This window comes from Stenella coeruleoalba (assembly GCF_951394435.1).
Source record: "Stenella coeruleoalba genome assembly, chromosome: 2".
Classification (NCBI taxonomy): domain Eukaryota; kingdom Metazoa; phylum Chordata; class Mammalia; order Artiodactyla; family Delphinidae; genus Stenella; species Stenella coeruleoalba.
In genome coordinates this window covers 130209019-130230624 of record NC_137147.1, presented here as the reverse complement: position 1 = coordinate 130230624, position 21606 = coordinate 130209019, and the positions used below count along the sequence as shown (strand labels likewise).

Genomic DNA, 21606 nt, shown 5'->3' with positions numbered 1-21606 from the left:
AACATGGGTTATTATTATTATTGAAATAAAAGTCTAAAATATGTTGTTGGGTTTTGTTTTTGTTTATTTTTTTAAAGCTGAATGGGAGCTCCCAGGCAAACAGGAGCTCCTTAAGTGCTGGCAGAGTGAGGTGCCTCTGCAAAGCTGTGGAACTCCACACTATGTTTAGTGACTTAGAATTTGTTTGTTCTTTTTCTCAGTTTGCCTTTTAATTTTGTATGGTGGTTTTGGACACACATCCAGATGTTTTTCTCTGCTGTCTTTCTTTTTGGGTTTAGACAGGCTTTTACATTCCAAGAGAACAGAAATGTTACAGCGGAGACTTTTTTCCGTGTTGCTAGGGTAAATAATCAATGCAGTGAAAATCAGTGCCTCCCTGCCCCTCCTCAGCCTGGAGTCAGCCCCCTAGAGTTGCCCGTGTGAGAAGCAGCTCTGTGGCTTGCAGTCTGAAGATCTGCCCTTTGAGCCTTCAATCTGGGGCTCAGTCCTGAAAGAGCTTTGGTTTTCCTTGTCCACAGAGTCAGGACGCACAGGGCATTTGTTGTCACAGGGCATTCGTCGTGGCCGTTGATTGTACTTCAGTGTGAACTGTTCAGGAGATCTCTGCACAGACCTTCCGTGTGAAGTGCTGCTATGCTGACGGTTGGATGTAAAGTCAGATCATCCCTTGTGTACCTTTAAAATTTGGCAGAAATCTACGCAACTGTTGTTACAAGATGCAGAAAGAGACAGAAACTTAATTTTAATTTACATAGGCATCTTCTACTAATTTAAATGGTTTTTATCTTGCATTCAAATCTTGAATCAATTTTGAATTTATTTTCTTTTATATTGTGACCTAGGTTTCACACCTAGATCGTAATTCATAATACTTTTATTTCTTTCCATATTTTTAGCCAGTTGTCCTAATGTCATTGTTTAATAATTAATAGTTTTCCCACTGATTTGATTTGAAATGCCACATAAGTATTTTATATCTATTTAGCCCTGTATTTTGATCCTCTGGTAGTAGAGTGCTGGTTTAATTATTGTGGCTTTATAATATGCTTACTTATTTGGTAGGGCAAAGCCTCATGCCTCATTTACTTTTTCAGAATTCTCAAAGGTTAAACTTCAGATGAATTTTATAATTTCATTGCCATGCTTTGAAGAACTTTTTAGAATTTTGGCTGGATTTTTTTTGTTTCTATAATGCATACAGATTTCTTAAATGTATACCTATGCCTTTTGTGTTTTGTTTGTAATTGTGAACATGTTTCTAACTGTCTGTTGCTGGTATAAAGGAAACGTTTGCTCACTGGGAGGGTCTGAGAGCCGAAAATTGACCAGGTCTTACCCAGTTCTGTACCCCTAGTGTTGACTGCTGCATTGGCCTAAGTCAGGCTCTTAATAAATATTTGCCAAGTGAATGAACAAACATTTCTATGTATATGGTGTTCCTCCTTTTTCTTCTTTTGGATTACTTTAGATAGATTCCCAGGAATGGAGTTTTTGGTTAAAGGAAATGAGCATTATTATAGCTTCTAAAATGTGCTGAGTCTTTTTAGATGGAGATTCTTTACCAAAGGGCTGGGGAATAAGAGTGCTTGGGTCAGTTGGTGGTATAGTGAGAATGTAGTTAGGAGATGAGGCCTGACTCTCTGTGTGTGCTGCAAGATTGTGGCTCCAGCCCCCATCGCCAGTAATGCACTTGCCTGCAAGAGTGGGCCCTTAATAAATAAATGTGTGTTGAGATGAATTAACTTTACTGTGGGACTTTTCTGAGCACCAAGGAAAGAGCTGGTGTTGGAGAGAGGGAAGTCCCTGGGGCCCAAGAGAAGGGACAGGTGTCTGGGGCCCATCTCCCCAAGAGTGGACTGTTTTGGGCTACTAGAGGTCTGGGTGCAAAGGCTTGTGGGAACAGCTGGAGTATCGCATGGTTCTTCTCAGCCAGCTTTCAGGGACTGATTTCCACCTCAGGCTGGATGAGGCATGGCCTGGTTTCCATTCTCTGAACTGGCACCTCACGTCATGGTGCCTAAATGCAGCAGATGTCTGTCATATCAGGACTGTGCCCACCCAGTCCTTGTCTGCCCCCAGCTCCCCAGGACATTCATGCAGCTGTGTAGGGGACAACCAGAATGGCTTTCCAAGATGTTTGGTGTGGTCTCTCATGTTGGGATTTGGTGCCATATTTGAACTATAATTTTAGCAGTTTTGAGGCAGTAGCAGTAGCTGAACATAGGAAAGAATGAGTCAGATATATGAATGCTTAACTGCATTCCAGTCACTGTGCTACGCATCTTGGGCCGTATTGAGGTCAGCAGGTTTTGCCTTTGTCTTGAAGGAACTTAGACTAGTGAAGCACACTGCCGTGGGAAGCTGTCCTGGGCTACATGGTGCTGTGAGTTCCCCATTCCGAGGATGGAAAGAGCATGCAGGTCAGGGAAACCTTATTTGGGTTTTGAAGGATGAGTAAGAGTTGGAGAGAATGGTGTCATGGGAGACTCAGGATATGGTCCCAGTGAGACTTCAGACAGTAGATACTGACACTGACCTGTTGGATGCCTGCCTGGCATCGGCTCTTACTGTCTACTGAGCTGTGAAACTTTGCCTCGTCTTTGCTCCTTCCAATATGATTGGAATGTCTGTCTGGCTTTTCAGAATTTGGGACTAAAGCATTTAAAATGGTGATTTGGGGTAGGGTGGGGCAGATATTGATTCTCTCCGGGTTATGCTGGTGGTGGTGATAAGCTTCAGCACTGACTGGCTCATTTGTCACCAGCTGGGCTGCAGCTCAGTGGAGCGAGCCCTGGTGATGGACTCCTTGAGGTGCTGTCTGTGAAGCCAGATCACTCGAGGGTCCTTGCCTTCCTTTGGGAGGGGGCAGTGAAGACACTGAAACTGTGAGCCATCAGCCAGACCAGCCAGACCCATTCTTTGGGATCCCCAAATAATGTTGGCATCTCCATGGACATTAACAGAGCATGGGGTGGTTGGAGATATGGAGGTACCTAGTTAAAAGAAGAAAGTTATTTGAGTCATAAAGTCCTTTGGGAGGTGAATAGTGTTGGCTGCCCCACACTCTCAAGAACCCCATGCCCTTGGTCATCCCCAAGGCCGTTTCCCACCAAGCCAGATCTCCCACCAACCTTGGCTCTCAAAATGGAATTTGTTTGCTGTCATGATCTAGACCAGCACTGTTCAATAAAGACAGTGTGAATCAGTTATGTACTTTTTAAAAAAAAAAAATTTATTTATTTATTTTTGGCTGCTGTTGGGTCTTCGTTGCTGCGTGTGGACTTTCTCTAGTTTCGGTGAGCGGGGGCTACTCTTCATTGTGGTGTGCAAGCTTCTCTTGTTGCAGAGCACGGGCTCTAGGGTGCACGGGCTTCAGTAGTTGTGGCACGCAGGCTCAGTAATTGTGGCACGTGGGCTCAGTAGTTGTGGCTCGCAGGCTTAGTTGCTCCGCGGCATGTGGGATCTTCCCGGACCAGGGCTCAAACCTGTGTCCCCTGCACTGGCAGGAGGATTCTTAACCACTGCGCCACCAGGGAAGTCTCGCCAGTTATATACTTTCAAGTTTTCAGATACCCACATTAAACAGGTGAAATTAATTTTAATAAATATATTTTGTTTAACCCAATGTGTCTATAATATTTCATCGTGTGGTAGTAGCCGTGTTTCACGTGCTCATGAGCCATGTGTGGCTAGCGGCTACTGTGTTTGGATGGGGCAGATTTAGACCAACTTTACCTGACTAACCAGGACTGGGGCAATGAAGAGACTAGTTTGTGATTCTACATCTAATTAGGACTGAACAAGATCAAATCTCAGTTCAGTCTCTGTTTAAAAGATATCAAATGGGAAACACGGAGGTTTTGTGGATCGCTGCTGATTGTGCTGTTCTACTTTTAATCCTGCCCTGTCTCATGGGTCTCAGCTCCCTGAGGGAAGGGCCTCTGGGGGCTTTTCCACCTCCTTGATCATAGCACGTGCCGTGGAGCCATGTGCCCCCAACAGCCTTTCACAGCTGCGTGGGGATTGAATTTGAGGTGCTTTTAGTGGTTGCTAGATTTTTTTGTTTTTAAAGGAAATGAACCCCAGTTAATCATTGTCTCGAGGTAGTTTTGCCTGCCTTATTGACCAGATTTCTGTAACATGAATAATATGTCAGACATTGAGAGCATGTGATCTAAAAGTTTTTTTGCCCGAGGAATTTAGTGAGAGATGATTAAGAAGTTACTAACTGTTCCTCAGTCAGAATTTAATACTCAGAGATTTAAAGGGAAAAGGCTTTATTGTAACAAGCAGCTTTCTCATGGTGTTTGCATTTCAGGAAACAGCTAGAGGTTAGTGATGGATCTGACACAGTATGGTCTTCTCCCTGGGATGGGGACGGGGGCCAGGCAGGGGAGCTGGTGGGAGGACCAGAATGCATGCACACATGTGCACACACATGCACGCACTGTCAAAACACACACTTTCCCCTAAGCTGGGGGTCGGGAGCCTAGGGGCTCAGTATGGACTCTGTGAAAGGAGGGAGGAGGAGGGATTAGGTGGGCTTTGGGTTCTGATTTGGCTGTCTCCCAGCCCCTTGCTCTTCCAGCCACTCTCTCCCCTCCTCTGGGAGTGCTGGGGTCTCTTGTCCAGCCTCGGAGCCAGGCTGAGCCCCCAGCTGTGCTTTAGGGCTCCTGGGCCTGAGCAAATCTCCTCTTCTACCTGAACCCTGCTTCCCCCGCCCACCGCCCCAGCCCCCCCACCCCCCAATTTCCAAGAGCAGTGACTTTGTCTAATCTCATCATTGCCCTGCCAAGAATCCAGGAAGGCACTCGAGTCCCTTTGGGCGTGGTCCCTGCTTATCCCAGCTCCACCCCCCTGCCAGCCTCCCTTGCATGTGCTCTCTTGCCTCTGGGCCTTTGCACATACTCTTGTCTCTGCCCGGAGCTTCTTTTTTGTCTTGTCCTTCTGGCTACCACCTGCTTCCCCTTTAAGACCAAGCTCCTGCATCATTTTATGATTACTTGTTCATTCATTTCTTCACTTATTTATTCAACCAATACGTATCTGGCACTGAGCTGGATGTTAGAAAAATGGAGACATCTCAGAGTTTATGTTTATTGGAGAAGAGAGACATTAAGCCAATACTGTGAACGTTTTGAATCCACAGGTAGCAGTTTTCCTAAACTTTCAGTACCTGACCCTTGACCCATCTCCTCTGCACTCTCACACCAGCCCCACTTCACCCACTCTGACCTCTGTCATAGCACTTAACACACGCTTGAAACTACTGATTTATTTTTCCTATCTTTCTCACAAGCCCTGATTCCAGGTTCCTGGTAGATAAATATTAATAGTAAGTGTTGGTTGAATGTATGGATGAAATGATGGCTTGGCTGATAGTTGGAGGGCTTTTCTGTAAGATACCCAGAGATCATGTAGTGAATGGTGTTCCTTACCAGGGCTGTGCCTGCAAGTGTCACTAAAAAGACTCCAGGTTGTAGCAAGAGCACGTTGCTTGTGGACAGTAGAGGTTTGGTCTCTGGCTTGTCACTTGCTGTCGGGCCTACAAAGCAGTTTTCCAGATTGCCTCTGACCCTGGGGTAGAATTTATAGGTGCTGAAACCACTGTGTCTGATGTCTGTACACCTTACATCCACTGGTTCCCATAATCATGCCGTGGCATCCTTCTCCTTGGGACTCCTTTTTGGGGGCAGCCTGGAGACCTGTGACCCACACCTGCCATCTAGTTTGTTTGTTTATAGCTAGGTTCATTGTTTTGGGTTCCCTCTGTATCTTGGTTGATTTTTTTTTTTTAATGTTTATAGTGAAATTCACTCTTTGTGGTATATAGTTCTTTGAGTTTGGACAGATACGTAGAATCATGTATCTACCCCCACAGTCATGGTGCAGAATAGGTTGATTACCCAAAAATCCACTGTGCTGCCCCTTTGTAGTCAGTCACTCCCTTCACCCAAGCCCTGGAAACCACAGATTTGTCTTCTGTCCCCATAATTTTGCCTTTTTAAGAATGTCACATAAATGGTATTGTGCAGTATGTAGCCTTTTGGGACGGGCTTCTTTCACACATGTTGTGTGAATCAGTCCTTTTTATTGCTGAACAGTATTTCATGGTACAGATGTGCCACAGTTTATCTGTTCACCAGATGAAGGACATTTGGCTTCTTTTCACTTTTTGACGATTATGAATAAAGCCTCTGAACACTTGCATGCAGGTTTTTGTGTGAATGTATATTTTTATTCCTCTTCATTGAATACCTAGGAGTGGAGTTGCTGGGTCACTTGGTAAGTGTATGTTTATAAGGAGCTGCCAAACTGTTTTCCAAAGAGCTGCACCGTTTTACATTCCCGCCAGCAATGAATGAAAGTTCCAGTTGCTCTGGATCCTTTCCAGCCTTTGGTATTATCAATTTTAAAAAATTTTAGCCATTGTAATAGATGTCCTCTCTAGTTTTTAATCTGCAGTTTTCTTTGCTCACTCTCCCAGTTGCTGACAGGATCTAAATACCATTATTTGATTTGATTTGGCAGGGATGTTATCCATACCCATGTGAGATTTGACTTCTTAACTTATAGGTGCTCAGAGTGAAAGGGCACTGGGGATATCAAGCCTTCCTAAAACCTTTTGAGGAAAATGTTATATTGTATCATTCTGTAATTTTAGAATTTAAAAAGATTTCTTATTATTAGGATTAAATTCTTTATTTTAAAATTGCTATTTTCTTGACCAATTGTAGTGAACAAAAGTTACTAATCTTTTTTTTTTTTTTAAGAAGATGTTGGGGGTAGGAGTTTATTAATTAATTAATTTATTTTTGCTGTGTTGGGCATTCGTTTCTGTGCGAGGGCTTTCTCTAGTTGTGGCAAGCGGGGGCCACTCTTCATCGCGGTGTGCAGGCCTGTCACTATCGCGGCCTCTCTTGTTGCGGAGCACAGGCTCCAGACGCGCAGGCTCAGTAGTTGTGGCTCACGGGCCTAGTTGCTCCGCGGCATGTGGGATCTTCCCGGACCGGGGCTCGAACCCGTGTCCCCTGCATCGGCGGGCAGATTCTCAACCGCTGCGCCACCAGGGAAGCCCCAAAAGTTACTAATCTTGAAATTGAAATTTCTTTGACCTGTTCTTACCTCTCCCTTTCATGTGGCAAGGTGTCCAGTCTGTCCTCACAAAACATAATTATTTTTTTAAGCTCTCTATGTTATTGGTGGCCATAACACTTTTTCCCCTTCCTTCTTTTTAGGCCCCTAATCGTCAACTCATGACCTACTGGTTACAAGAGCTTCAGCAGAAGAGATGGGAATATTGCAACAGTCTCGACATGGTAAAGTGGGACAGCAGGACCTCCCCGACTCCAGGGGATTTTTCTAAGGGTCTTGTGGCCAGAGATAACACAGGTAGGTCAGAAAGGGAGGGCACCTGTGTCAGTGCTTTGTGTATCGCCGTTTGACGTAGCAAGTCAGCTTAGCAGAGGAATTGAGAATGAAAATAATGGTGATGATCCCTTATAAATGGGCTGTATCCTATAGTTATTGAGGGCTTCTGTTTCCATGTACAGAATTGTATTCAAGCCCAATGACAACCTCAGGAGCAAGGCAAGGCTGGTGCTAAGCATCCTAAAGAGATGGTACGGCTGAGAGCAGTGGGTCGTGAGTTGTGCAGAAGTCCAGTCTGACTCCAGCGCCAGCCCGCTCTCTACCCTGTCTGAAGGTGAAGCACCCAAACCCACAGCCCTGTGCACAGATATGTGTGCACACTGGCAAGATGTTCTCAAAGCACTCAATGTGATTCAGTGATGCTTCTTGGGAAGATTTTAACTATCAGACACTAATTCCATTTTATCCTGGATCTGTGGTATTTCCATAACTCATGCTAATCCCTGGCTGATTGCAGTGTGGAGATGATGTGGTTTTGTCTTTGAATATCAAAAATTAGAACCCTGTGATCTCCTCATGACTGTCTGGTGGTGCTGAGCCTTGTTAACTGAAAGAACAGGACTATGGTTATACACAGACCACCCCGAGCCGGCGCCTGCAGGGACTGCTGAGGTGGGGCTGTATTTGTGGTCCCTCTCTTCACACAGGGAGAAGAGCAGGCCCAGAAAAACCTGACCCCTGGGCCTTGAAGTAAGGCATGAAAAGGCCAGGCCATCACACCAGCATTTCTTAAGGACTGAAGGAGTGCATATTGGAATTTAGCCAGCATGGGCTAGTTCTCATGCCTGTAAAGACGTGTGGTCCAAGCTTTGTAACACCTGCGGGACCTTTGCTCAGGAGAACACAGGCTACAGTCAAGCTCCCTGTAAATGAACGGTGGCATTGGCACATGTGCAGCCAACTTGTTTTGGAAACAAACGCCTTCTTGGACTCCTTAAATTATTTTTTTCCTCCAAATCCCTGTTTTCCTGCCAGCCTTGTTTTTACCAATCAGCAGGTTAACCCTCTGGTCAGTGAGAAATTACTATGTGTACTTCACTCCTCTTCCTATGCTGTGCTATGAGAGTTCTCAGGTCATTTTCATGGATGTCTTAACACGAATGATAGCAGGAGCTGAGAGGATGCCAAAACCCTCACTATGTTTAGTTTGTACTTCTGCTCATTGATGACTTAGTTATTTAAAAAAACACTATTATAGTGCTTTTGATCAAAAGAAGCTCTATAACTCAGTATCAGTCACTTGGAACGATTGGAAACCCTGCAGGGAAACCAGCAGTATTCATGGTGGTAGCTAGTGCCTTTGGCACAGACGACACTCAACTTTGCCTCTGTTCCTTCTTTCTGAGGTCACCAAGCACTTCTCTCTAAGGGAGACTCAGGCATTAGACCGAGAGGAGGACCAAAGGAGTGAAGCCCTGTGGTCTCTTTATAACACGCATCCTTCCTTCTTTTAAGCCAAAGTGCTGAGGCTAGGGAGCCGGCAAAAACACCTGCAGCCCGCGTTTGGTTCTCTGCATTTGGTTTTGGGACTCTGGCCTGGGAATTTGGAGTTGGCACCCTCTGGTGTTTACTCATTCATTCAGCAAGTAGATGCCCACGATGGGCTTGGATCTCCCCCCTCACAGAGTTTCTAGTCAAGCAGAGTGAAGAAAAAGTGAGATCACATGAGAGGGAAGGTACAGGGTACCAAGCGCCATGAATGGGTTGAGCACAGCTTTGGGGTGGGTGGGTTCACTCTCTGAGATCTGAGGATGACCCGGAGTCAGGCCAGGTGAGAGGAGTGCAGTGCCCTCCAGGAGCTGGAAGGAGGGTGTGGCCAGAGGGTGCCGGCAGTGAGCTGAGCCTGGAGGCACACCCAGGGCCAGGGTGGGAGGGGCCCGGACCTCTGGGTTTGGGGTTTTGGACTCTCCTAAGAGCAGTGGAATGCTCTTAAATGCTCTTAAAATTGCTATTTTCTTGACCAATTGTAGTGAACAAAAGTTACTTGAAGTCATCTTGAAGATTTTATGTGCAGAACCGACTGTAATTTTGAACTTCTGCCGATTTTTATATAGCTTTTAAGAACAAATGATGAAACTTTGGATGACCAGGCAATTTGCAAGACTATAATTATTCAGGAAGTCAGAAAGTCTAAAGGGGGAAGACAAGAAGAAAAGGCTAGATTTTCGTCACCCTCCTTTTTTATCATCATTTTAGATAAAAATTGGTTAAAAGGTAAAATGAGTTAAGGTATGTGGTGGTGCTCTGTCGTGTTTCTGAAGCCATGCTTGTAATTATCTGCTCTGCTTATCCTAAATCATGCTAACTCTAGCTAGGATTGAAGACAAATGTTTTTATTACTCTGATTTACATTAAAAAATAAAACTTTTCCTACTGTCCTCTCCTTGTTACCCAGTTTTTGGTAACATTTTCATTTGTTGTCTAATGGGTGTCACCCATCAGTACCCTCCTAGCACCGAAATTCAACATGGGGAAAGATACAGGGAATTAACGTTTGACAGGCAGTTGTATCTTGGAAGGCAGCTCTCTCTGGTGGAAGGATCCCTGTGATCCTGGGTTTGAGTCTTGGCTCTGATATTTACTATTTGTCAGACTCTGAGTGAGTCATTTTCTCTCTAGTAAAGGGTAGCAAACTGCAGCCTGTGGAAATGAAGTTTTATCAGAATAAAGCACCACTCATTTATTTGCACATTGTCTGTGGCCGCTTTTGCACACCAGTGGTAGAGTTGAATAGTTGTCACAGAGACCATTTGGCTCACCAGTCTAAAATATCTACTACTGTCTGGGCCTTTAAGAAGAAGTTTGCTGACCCTTGCTGTGATGTCTTGAGCATACCTCTCTTTTTGAGCCTCAGTTTCTTTATCCGTAAAATGGACATTGTTCATTCAGTCTTTCACTCCAGGCATTCTTGTATTCTAGGCATTTGTGCCAGTGCCTGGGATGTAAAGACAAATAAGTCATGGGTCATGTTCTCAAGGAATGTGTGGTCTAGTGAGGGACCCAGACAGGTAAAGAGGCCTGCACAATGCAGTCTGGTAAGCACAGGGCCAGAGGTGAGCACAGGAAGCTTACCTGCGTGTGGGTGTTGGAGGGTAGGGTGTTGGTGGTGTCTGAGAAGGCTTCCTGGACTAGGAGAGGGCTGAACTGAGTCCTGAAGAGCTGGCCTTGTGAAGCAGGGAAAGGAAAGGCCTGGAGACCCTAGAGACCAGGGCCTGACTTGAAGGTAGAGAGTGTGGACAGGAGTGACAAAGAGAAAGTTGGATGGATGATCAGGGACCAGACCTGGAAGGGCTTATGCATTTGAGATGATTAACCATGGCCGAGTGGGAGAGAATGGATTCCTTGGCAAGACAAGAGGAAGGGAGACCAGTTAGAAGGCTGGTTGAGCCTAAAAATCATAGTACCCTTGAGTAGGGTTGCAGCAGAGAAGATGGAAAAAAGTGGGCAGAGTCGGGAGATTGTATGGTGGGAGAACTGGTGGATTAAAAGGTGGGATTAGCTTTGAGGGAGCGGGAAGGCAGAGGGTGCCGGTCCCAGGCCCAGGCAGTTGGCTGGATGGGATTGGAAGGAATACTAACAACAACCTTATCCCCCACCCGTCCCCATCCCGGCAGTATTTCTGTTTTGAGGATCAGATGGGAAACTGCATTGTTAAGTGTAAAGTGTCAAGTGTATTATATCTACACACGTATACCTACATATATGATATTACCATTTTGAATCGGTTAGGATTATGTTCAGCCGCAATTAACAGGAAACCTAATAGGGACTTACAAATAGAGATTTATTTGTCTCATGATGGCAGTCCATAGCTGGCGAACCTTCTCCCCGGTGCCGTTGAGGGACCCATTCTGTTCTCTAGCTTCCCTCCTCATGCTAGCTGCCTTCGGGAGTGGCACCTATATTAAAAAGGAGAAAGCTTTCCCAGAAACTCTTGCTTTATGCCTTATTAACTAGAACTGTGTCATGGAGACTCTGGAATGGAGTTTGAGGAGGCCAGTGTTTTAGCTGAGCGTGTGGCCACCATCAAAACCAGGGTCTGTAAGGAAGAGCTAGAATGGGTATCAGATAGGCAGCTGGCAGTGTCACGTAATTACCTACATTAAATTTGTTTTCAAGAGTTCATGTTTCTAGAGTAAGAATCTGTTCATCTGTGTGACTGAAATTTGCAGCCTCCTATTAGTCAATCAAGTGTTAGAAAGTGAGATGACTTTGTTTTATCTGATCTGTCTGCCTTCCATCTGCAGCCTGGCCTCTGAAAGTATGCCACGCCTCAGACACCACTCTGCTTGTCTTCCGTGTTTGGATAGATAAAGACTTAGTTTCAACACAAAGGAGTAATTTGCAAAGATAAAATCAAGAGTCTGCAGACCTTCATAGCTGTTGGGAATGAGGCAGCCAGAATTCAAAGGAGGCTTGTAGCAAGCTAACAGCCTCATTACAAGCTGTGTGTCCAGCACGTTCTGTTTACTTCATTTCCCATGTAAACTAATAGGCAAACAAGTCAGGGATAACAAGACTTTGTTTTTTTAAGACTTCCTGAGAGTTCAGGAATACAAAAGCCCTCACCGTCACAGGGGGAAAATGGTACAGTGAAGATGGTTTGAGGGATGACCACACCTTTCCTTCTCTGAAGCAGCCTCGAGAGTAACTGCCACCCTCTCGGCTTGTGTGGGAGCAGGGGGAGGGGAAGGGAAGTGGCTGCTTGTTCCAGTCCTCCCCCAGTTTGAGCCGCGCTCTCTGTGCAAGTGCTGGAACTGGTGGGAGGGAAACCGTAGGGTGGGACGCAGACCCCACATTAGCAAAGCCACAGGAATTCCATGGAATCATTTCATGTCACAGTTCCCTAAAGTCATCAAAGAAGCTGTGCTTTTATGTTATCCTGTTTGTAGAATACTACAAAATGCCATGTGTTGTTTTAAAGTGTAAGTCACGGTGATTATCAGCCTTGTAGCTGAGAGGCAGCCTGATCTAGTGCAGAAAGCTGATGGAATGAAGGGCACACACTGTTTCCCTCTCTGGGAGCAAGATGCTCTCTCTGATTCCTTCTGGATGGAAGGTTCTGTGATTCCTAACGTCAGGCTGTAAAAGGGAGGGAGACGATGAGCAGGGTCAGATTCTGGGGGAGCCTGGGGGAGCCTCCTGAAGAAGGTCCGGACGAGACGGTCCGTGGTGGGCTGGAGTGTGGTGCCTGTGGAGGCAGGCTGGGCCTGGCTCTGGGTGCGACGTGGCACAGTGAACGGGGGGCGGGGTTGGGCGGTGTGCTGGGGTGCTTAGCCGATGCAGGAGTGCAGGGCGGTGGGAGAGGGAAAGAGAGGGAAGCCCTGGAGTCAGGTGTGCTCCCCACCCCTAATGCAGGGGGTCTGTCAGAGGCAAGGTGGCAGGAGAGGGGCAGCCAGGAGGGGTGATGGGCGTGGTTCCTTAGAGAACGACATGGGCCTGCTGCCTCCTGCGTGATTTCCTCAGCCTCCAGAAGGCCCTCCCTGCTGCACCACGGCAGTCGTTTATTCATTCCTTCAACCATTTTACCAGCATTTATTGAGTCCCTCCTCTGTGGCTGCTGTTGGGTATGCAGCTGTTAGCAAATCAGGCTGGGGTCCAGTTCTCACAAGATTTACGTCCTTGGTGAGGCATGGGAGAGAGCAGACAGATGCGTAATTAGCCAGACACGTGGACTGGCCCACGGGGGACGCTCAGACCCGGTGGCTTGCTGCCTCTTCCTTTTGGGGTTAGATGCACACTGTGCCCTTACTTGGAAGATAACTGTACCGCTCCTGACCACGCCTTCACAATCTGGGTTAAACTCACTTTGATAAAAAGGGAAAAAAAGCTTTTTCAGGTTAACCCTGCTCTGAGTGTCCTCCACCGGCTCCCAGTGGGGACTTGCAGGCTCTCTTTTGCGGTGTCTTTGACACACATGGCAATGGCCTTTTCCCAGTGCTTTTCCCTCCTTTCTTGGAGTTTGCTGCCTCTTGGGCACTATGTTCTGCCCTCTGCGAGGTTGCTCGTGGTGGAGCTAGGAGCCGGAGAGGAGGGCAGACTCACGGAGGTGTCCAGATGTGAGCAGGAGCCTCCCTCTGTGGGCCCCACAGGGCCCCTGGTGTTAGAATGCGTTCAGCGGGAAGGACTCCTGGAGATCTGGGAATGGCCACACCAGAATGATAGAGGCTGTGCTGGAATCAGGACCCAGGAAATCTGTGGTCTAAAAGTCGCTCAGAGGTGTCATTTAGGCATTGGGAAGTGTTCAGAAACAACAGAGAAGGTCTGAACACCAAAACTCTTCAAGCACAGACTCTCTCCCCACTGCAGCTGCAAGATAAAGCACATGTTCGTGAATCCAGTCCATCCTCTTAAGGATTTCAAGGAAATACTGCCCTGTCCTAGTTTGTGTCCTTCTTGAGGCGGTTCCCTGAATGCTAATGTTAGGACATGTATTGAGGGGAAGCCAGCAGCTCCGCTTTTAATTAAGGAAATCTCATGTGGTCTTTTAACAACCAAAAACCAGACAAAACAATCCAGCTAAAACTGGGAAATGGCTTCTTTTTCACGTCAAACGATGACTTTTAGAAACGGTTTGTTTTGCCAACATCCTCCCTGGCCTCCGGTCCCTTTTCTGCACCCCACCCCCAGGGCCTGAGTTCCTCAGGAACCATTTCCAGTGTGGGTCCAGGGCTGCTGGCAGGCCTGGGCGTCCTGGTAACAGGTGCTTGGCTATGCGAGAGAGCTTGACAGTCTCACCCGCAGAGGGGCCGCTCCTCACCTTGCTGCCAACCCACACAGGAAGAAGGGGCTGGACTCTGCTCGAAACAGAAACAGGTGCAGTGCACTGTGTTTATTTCCTGGTTTGGTGTAGAGTTGTAATGCTTTGCCTGTGAGGGGTCTGCGAAAGACCAGCCTCCGGGAAGCCTGGGTATCGGTTTTACCTTTGTCTGAAATAGAGGTGGTGCACCTGTGTGCCCAATGACCGACACACACTCACAGATGTCGGATGCCTGCCTCTACCCAGTACAGTCACTGCACCCGCCATAAGGCTGTTGTCACTGCAGGAGCAGGTGACTGCCTTCTAGCCCCAGCTCAGGGCTTCTGTGTCCTGACAAATAAAGTAGGTGGAGGAAACTGGATCCGGTTAGTGGTGTTTGAACTTGTTTTTTGTTTGTTTGTTGGAACTCTTTTTTTCCAAATGAAATCTCAAGAGGAACTCCAGGATATAAAAGAGTGAAAAGAGGAACCACTGTGGTTGAAGCTGAGAGTGGGACCCCTTCCTTCTCTCCCTCTGAAAATCCCTAAGGCTCAGAGGAAAGTCTGGATACCAGGGACTCGATGCATTCGGTGGTGACTTGCAGCTTAACATTTGATTATTTTATATCTTTCTCCTAGATGTGTTCTCCTTTAGGGCAAGAACTCTCTCATTTTTTTTTTTGGTACCCCGAGCACCTAGTGCTTCATACACAGTGGTGACTTGAACCAAGAATCAGGAACCAGTGGTGGTTTGTAACTTCTGGCCTTCTTGACTTAATCTTATAATCCATTGCCAAGCCTATAGTTCTTCTGTCTCCCAACACACCCTCTTGCTTTTTCCACTTAGAACGCTACTATGAGCCAGGTGTTGACCCTCCTGGGCAGGCACCAGTTCCCCTCATGGATACACAGCAGTCACTTCATGTCACAGCCAGCATACTTTTCCCAGTGTGTTCCCGGAGCCCTTGCCATGCTGACTGTGGTCAAGTTAGTGACCTGCCAACAAAGTGTGAGCCCGTCATAAGGTGTTCCCGTTTGGAACATCAATTTTCAAGGGCCCCCGAGTCCAGGATTCCCTGTGCTCTGCCTTCTCTATGAGTGCTCGATGACCTTCACAGTGACCTGTTCTAAGTGAACTCAGGTTGTGTGCTCATCTGATTAGAAAGTAATTTTTTTCTTGGTTATCAGTGTTCAGCGTTCCATTCTGATTCTGTTTCCACTGAAGGAGTGACGGTTGATATTGCCAATGTAGGGATGCTTTATTCAAGGGGAGTATAGGTCAAATTGATTATTGTAAAACAATGTTAAATTCTGTTTACAAACATATATATTCTCTGAGAGATTGTATCATTTGGAAGAATACAAAGTATTTATTGTTGGATACATTGTATCAAAACTTTAGAAAAGTAAGTTTTTATTGTGGGTCTTATGGGAAATTTTAAGCATATGCAAAGAGAGAATAACATAATATTACCCAATGTTTATTAGGTAGTTTCAACAATTAGTATTTCACGACCCATCTTGTTTCACTGATATACTTACCCACTTAATTTTGTTATTTGGAAGCAAATAACATGTTATTTGAGGCAAATATTATTTATTTGTTAAATAACAAAATGTTATCTTTTTCTTTGAATTTTATTTATTTTTTTATACAGCAGGTTCTTATTATCCATTTTATACATATTAGTGTATATATGTCAATCCTAATCTAAAAATACAGAACACTTCATGAATTTGCATGTCATCCTTGCGTAGGGGCCGTGCTAATCTTTTGTGTAACGTTCTAGTTTTAGTATATGTGCTGCTGAAGCGAGCACCAAAATGTTGTTATCTTGAAGCAAATTTTGGGCATCATATGATTGCAACCTTAAATATTTCAGACATTTACATTTTATTTTAAGATTTTTTTGATGTGGACCATTTTTAAAGTCTTTATTGAATTTGTTGCAGTATTGCTTCTGTCTTTTTATGTTTTTTGGTTTTTTGGCCACGAGGCATGTGGCATCTTAGCTCCCCGACCAGGGATTGAACCCACACACCCCCTGCAATGGAAGGCAAAGTCTTAACCACTGGACCCCCAGGGAAGTCCCTCAACCACTTACGTCTTAAAGATACATTCTGAAATTTGATCATGCTTTAGCATCAATGCATTTGCCTATGAATTTACTGAACTGCTATCCTTTATATGAAAACTTATTTTTTCAGTGTCACTATTTGCGATCAGCAAGTATATATATATTCTATTCCCCTCACTTTCTTACAGAAAAGGGCATTAATGTAATCTAGTCTGCACTTTGCTTTTTTCACCTAACCGTTTATCCTGGAAATTGTGCCTCATCAGTATAGGTGAGTGGACCATGATCACAGCTTTATACCAGGTTTACTGATCTACAAGACAGCGGAGAAGAGCCCTAGCTGCTTCTTTCCCTGGGCCGATGCTGTTAACTTGGTGGTTTGAAGCATGTACCACTTTCCTTTGAGGACCATGGGTCTACTTTAGATGAAAATGGTTGCAGAACACGCTAGCTGCCTACAGATTGTGTTTTCATGTAGTACACATTAAAAATATACTATAATATATACTATATAGATTTTTATATAGTATATCAAGACAGTGTACTATGTAGGATATCAGGTTCCCTGTGGAAACTTGGAGTAACTGACACTTGTTTGCCTTTCTTTCAGATTTAATTAACCTGCACCCAAATGCTTCTGCAGAAAAAGCCAGAAATGTCCTAGCTGTGGAAACTGCCCCTGGAGAGCTGGTGGGAGAGCAAGCTGCAAATCAGCCCGCCCCAGGGCATCCAAATTCCATTAACTTCTCTTTGAAACAGTGGGGCACTGAGCTCAAGTGAGTCTTTGGAAAGCAGCATGTGAAACTGAAAATGGCTTATTTCTGATAATGTATGTTATAATTTTATATAGGAAATTATAAAACCACCTGACATTTGTGAAGGCTTTATCACAAGGTACTTTTGCATATTTTGTTATTTTTTTAGCTTGTATGGAATGACTATTATGTGCCTGTTGCTGTGAAACACTTTCACACTCATGGTTTAATTGCTTGACTCTGTGAGGTAGGTCATATGGTTGACATTCTACAGAGAGAGCAGTTGGCTCAGGAAGAGTCCTTGTCTAAGGTCGCAAGTCTCCCAGGCTGCAGAGTTGAATGAGCATCACCACAATCAATTTGAGAACATTTTCATTACCCCAGAAAGAAACCCCAGTACCCGTTAGCAGTCCCTTCCCCTTTCCCCCAAACCTCTTCCTATCCGGCCCTTGGTAACCACTAACCTACTTTTTGTGTCAATGGATTCGCCTGTTCGGATATTTCATATAAATGACGTCATACGGGTATGCGATCCTCTATGTCTTGCTTCTTTCACCGAGCATAATGTTTTTAAGGTTCATCCATGTTGTAGTACATATTAGTACTTCATTTCTTTTTTTGTTGTTATAAATTTATTTTATTTATTTTTAGCTGCGTTAGCTCTTTGTTGCTGCGTGCGGGCTTCCTCTAGTTGTGGCGAGCGGGGGCTACTCTTCCTTGCAGTGCGTGGGCTTTTCATTGCGTTGGCTTCTCTTGTTGCGGAGCATGGGCTCTAGGCACGGGCTTCAGTAGTTGTGGCTCGTGGGCTCTAGAGCGCAGGCTCAGTAGTTGTGGCGCGTGGGCTTAGTTGCTCCATGGCATGTGGGATCTTCCCAGACCAGGGCTCCAACCCGCGTCCCCTGCATTGGCAGGTGGATTCTTAACCACTGCACCACCAGGGAAGTCCCTATTTCTTTTTATTGAGCAATAAGATTCCATTATGTGGGTATACCACATTTTGTTTATCCATTCTTCAGTTAAGGGAAATTTGGGTTCTTTCCACTTTTTGGCTACTATGAATACAGCTGCTATAAATATCTGTGTGCAGGTTTTATGTGGACATAATTTTTCAGCTTCTTTGAGTAAATACCAAGGAACACGATTGCTGGATCATATGGTAAGAGTATGTTTAGTTTTGTAAGAAACTGCCAGTCTTCTGAAATGGACCACTTTGCCTTCATTTCTACCAGCGATGAACGAGAGTACCTGTTGCTCCACATCCTTGCCAGCATTTCGTGTTGTCAGATTTTTGTCATATCATGCCATATGATGTGATGCATTTTTCATGTGCTTATTTGCCACCTCTGTATCTTCTTTGGTGGAGTGTCTGTTAAGGTCTTTGGCCATTTTTTAACTGGGTTGTTTGTTTTCTTATTATTGAGTTTTAAGAGTTCTTTGTATATTTTGGGTAGCAGTCCTTTATCAGATGTGTTTTTTGTAAATATATTTTCACAGTCTGTGGCTGTCGTTTAATTCTCTTATATTGCCTTTCACAGAACAGAAGTTTTAAATTTTAATCAAGTCCAGCTTATCAATTATTTCTTTCAAGATTGTGTCTTTGGTATTGTATCTAATACCTTCACCATACCCAAGGTTGTGTAGGTTTTCTTCTGTGCTAACTTGTAGGAGTTCTATAATTTTGAGTTTTACATTTATGTCTGTGATCTATTTTGAGTGAATTTTTGTGACGTGTGTAAGATTTGTGTCTAGATTCTTTATTTTGCATGTCGATGTCTAGTTGTTCCAGCACCGTTTGTTGAAGAGGTTATCTTTGCTCCATTGTATTGTCTTTGCTTTTTTGTCAAAGATCAGTTGACTGTATTTATGTGATTCTATTTCTTGATTCTCTGTTATGTTCCATTAAGGTATTTGTCTATTCTTTTGCCAACACCACACTGGCTTGATTACCATAGCTTTATAGTAAGCCTCAAAGTAGAGCAGTGTCAGTCTTCCAGCTTTGTTCTTCTTCAGTATTGTGTTGGATATCCTGGGTCTTTCCCCTCTCCATGTAAACTTTAGAATCAGTTTGTCAATAACCACAAAATAACTTGCTAGGATTTTGATTGGGGTTGCATTGAATCTATAGACAAAATTGGGACGAACTGACAATGTTGTCTTTCTATTCATGAGTGTGGAATATCTCTCCATTTATTCTGTTCTTCTTTGATTTCATTCATCAGAGTTTTGTGGTTTTCCTCATACAGATCATATATATGTATATATATATATATGTATGTATACTTAGATTTATACTTAAGTACTTTGCTTTCTTGGGTGCTATTGTAAATAATATGGTATTTTTAATTTCAAATTCTACTTGTTCATTGTTGGTATATAGGAAAACAGTTGAATTTTGTATATTAATCTTATATTGTGCAACCTTGCTGTAATCACTTATTATTTCCAAGAGTTTTTTGGTTAATTCTTTCAGATTTTCTACATAGATGGTTGTGTCATCTATGAACAATTTTATGTCTTCCTTCCCAATCTTTTTAATTTCTTTGCCTTATTGCATTAGCAAGGACTTCCAACACGGAGTTGAAAAGGAGTGGTGAGAGGGGACATCGTTGCCTTGTACCTGACCTTAGTGGAAATGCTTCAGGTTTCTTACCATTAAGTATGATGTTAGCTGTAGACTTTTTGTAGATAGTCTTTATCAAGTTGAGAAAGTTCCCTCTATTCCTAGTTTACTGAGAGTTTTTATCATGAATGGGTGTTGGATTTTGTCAGATGCATTTTCTGTATCTGTTGATATGATTATGTGATTTTCCTTTTCTAGTCTGTGATGTGATGGATTACAATAATTGATCTTATTTTTTATTTTTTTAATTTATTTATTATTTTTGGCGGTGTTGGGTCTTCATTGCTGAGCACGGGCTTTCTCTAGTTGCGGCGAGTGGGGGCTACTCTTCGTTGCGGTGCACGGGCTTCTCATTGTGGTGGCTTCTCTTGTTGCGGAGCACAGGCTCTAGAGCGCAGGGGCTTGAGTAGGTGCGGTGCATGGGCTCAGTAGTTGTGGCTCATGAGCTCTAGAGCACAGGCTCAGTAGTTGTGGCACACTGGCTTAGTTGCTCCATGGCATGTGGGATCTTCCCGGACCAGGGCTCAAACCCATGTCCCCTGCATTGGCAGGTGGACTCTTAACCACTGCGCCACCAGGGAAGCCCCCAATAATTGATTTTAGAATGTTGAATGAGTCTTGCATACCTTGGATAAATCTCACTTCGTTGTGAAGTATAGTTTTTTTATACATTTTTGAATTTGATTTGCTAATATTTTGTTGAGGATTCTTGTATCTGTGTTCATAAGAGACATTGGTCTGTAGTTCCCTTTTTTATTCCTTTTTTAGTTTGCCATTAGGGGAATGCTGCTCTCATAGAATGAGTTAGCAAGTATTCTCTCTGCTTCTATCCTCTGAAAGAGATTGTAGATAATTAATATAACTTCCTGGGACTTCCCTGGTGGTCCAGTGGTTAAGACTCTGTGCTCCCAGTGCAGGGGCCCGGGTTCTATCCCTGGTCAGGGAACGAGATCCTGCATGCCACAACTAAAGATCCTGCATGCCGCAACTAAAGATGCCTCATGTGGCAATGAAGATCCCATGTGCTGCAACTAGGACCTGGTGCAGCCAAATAAATAAATAAATATTTTAAAAATTAGTATAATTTCTTTCTTTAATGTTTGGTAGAATTCATCAATGAACCCGTTTGGGCCTGTACTTGCTGTTTTGGAAGGTTATTATTGATTCCATTTTAAAAATAGATATAGGCCTATTCAGATCTTTTATTCTTGTGTGAGTTTTGGCAGATTGTGTCTTTCAAGGGATGGTCCATTTCATCTAAGTTATCAAATTTATGGGCATAGAGTTATTCGTTGTATTTCTTGCGTATCCTTTTAATTTCCATGGAATCTGGTGATTTTCCCTCTTTAATCTCCGATACTAGTAATTGGTGTCATTTCTTTTTTCTTTAGTTAGTCTGGCTAGAGGCTTATCACACTGATTGATCTTTTCAAAGAACCAGCTTTGGTTTCATGTTTTTTTTTTTTTAACATTAATTTATTTTTTGGCTGTGTTGTGTCTTAGTTGCGGCACTAGGGATCTTTCATTGTGGTGCATGGGCTCTTCGTTGCGGTGCGTGGGCTTCTCTCTAGTTGTGGCCTGCGGGCTCCAGAGCACGTGAGCTCTGTCGTTGCAGCACGTGGGCTCTTTAGTTGTGGTGTGTGGGCTCAGTAGTTGAGGTGCACGGGCTTAGTTGCCCCATGGCATGTGGGATCTTAGTTCCCTGACCAGGGATCGAATTGGCATCCCCTGCGTTGCAAGACAGATTCTTAAGCACTGGACCACCAGATAAGTCTCTGGTTTCATTTTTTTCTGTATTGATTTCCTGTTTTCAATTTTATTGATTTCTTCTCTACTTCTTATTATTTATTTTCTTCTGCTTACTTTGGATTTAATTTGCTCTTATTTTTCTAGTATCCTATGGTAGAAACTTGGATTATTAATTTTAGATCTTTTTTCTTTTCTATTATATGCATTCAATGCTATAAATTTCCCTCTAAGCTCT

At 44.1% G+C, this 21606-nt stretch overlaps 1 protein-coding gene across 2 annotated transcripts in view; it reads left to right on the top strand.

Annotated features, from left to right (window-relative positions):
- The window catches only part of TBC1D2B (TBC1 domain family member 2B), a 96490-nt gene that overhangs the window by 13190 nt on the left and 61694 nt on the right, over positions 1 to 21606 (top strand). For both annotated transcript variants that reach the window (XM_079911790.1, XM_079911789.1), the window contains exons 2-3: positions 7239 to 7392; positions 16858 to 17023. In XM_079911790.1, coding sequence (XP_079767916.1) covers positions 7239 to 7392; positions 16858 to 17023 — 320 coding nt within the window. The remainder of the gene's footprint in view (positions 1 to 7238; positions 7393 to 16857; positions 17024 to 21606) is intronic.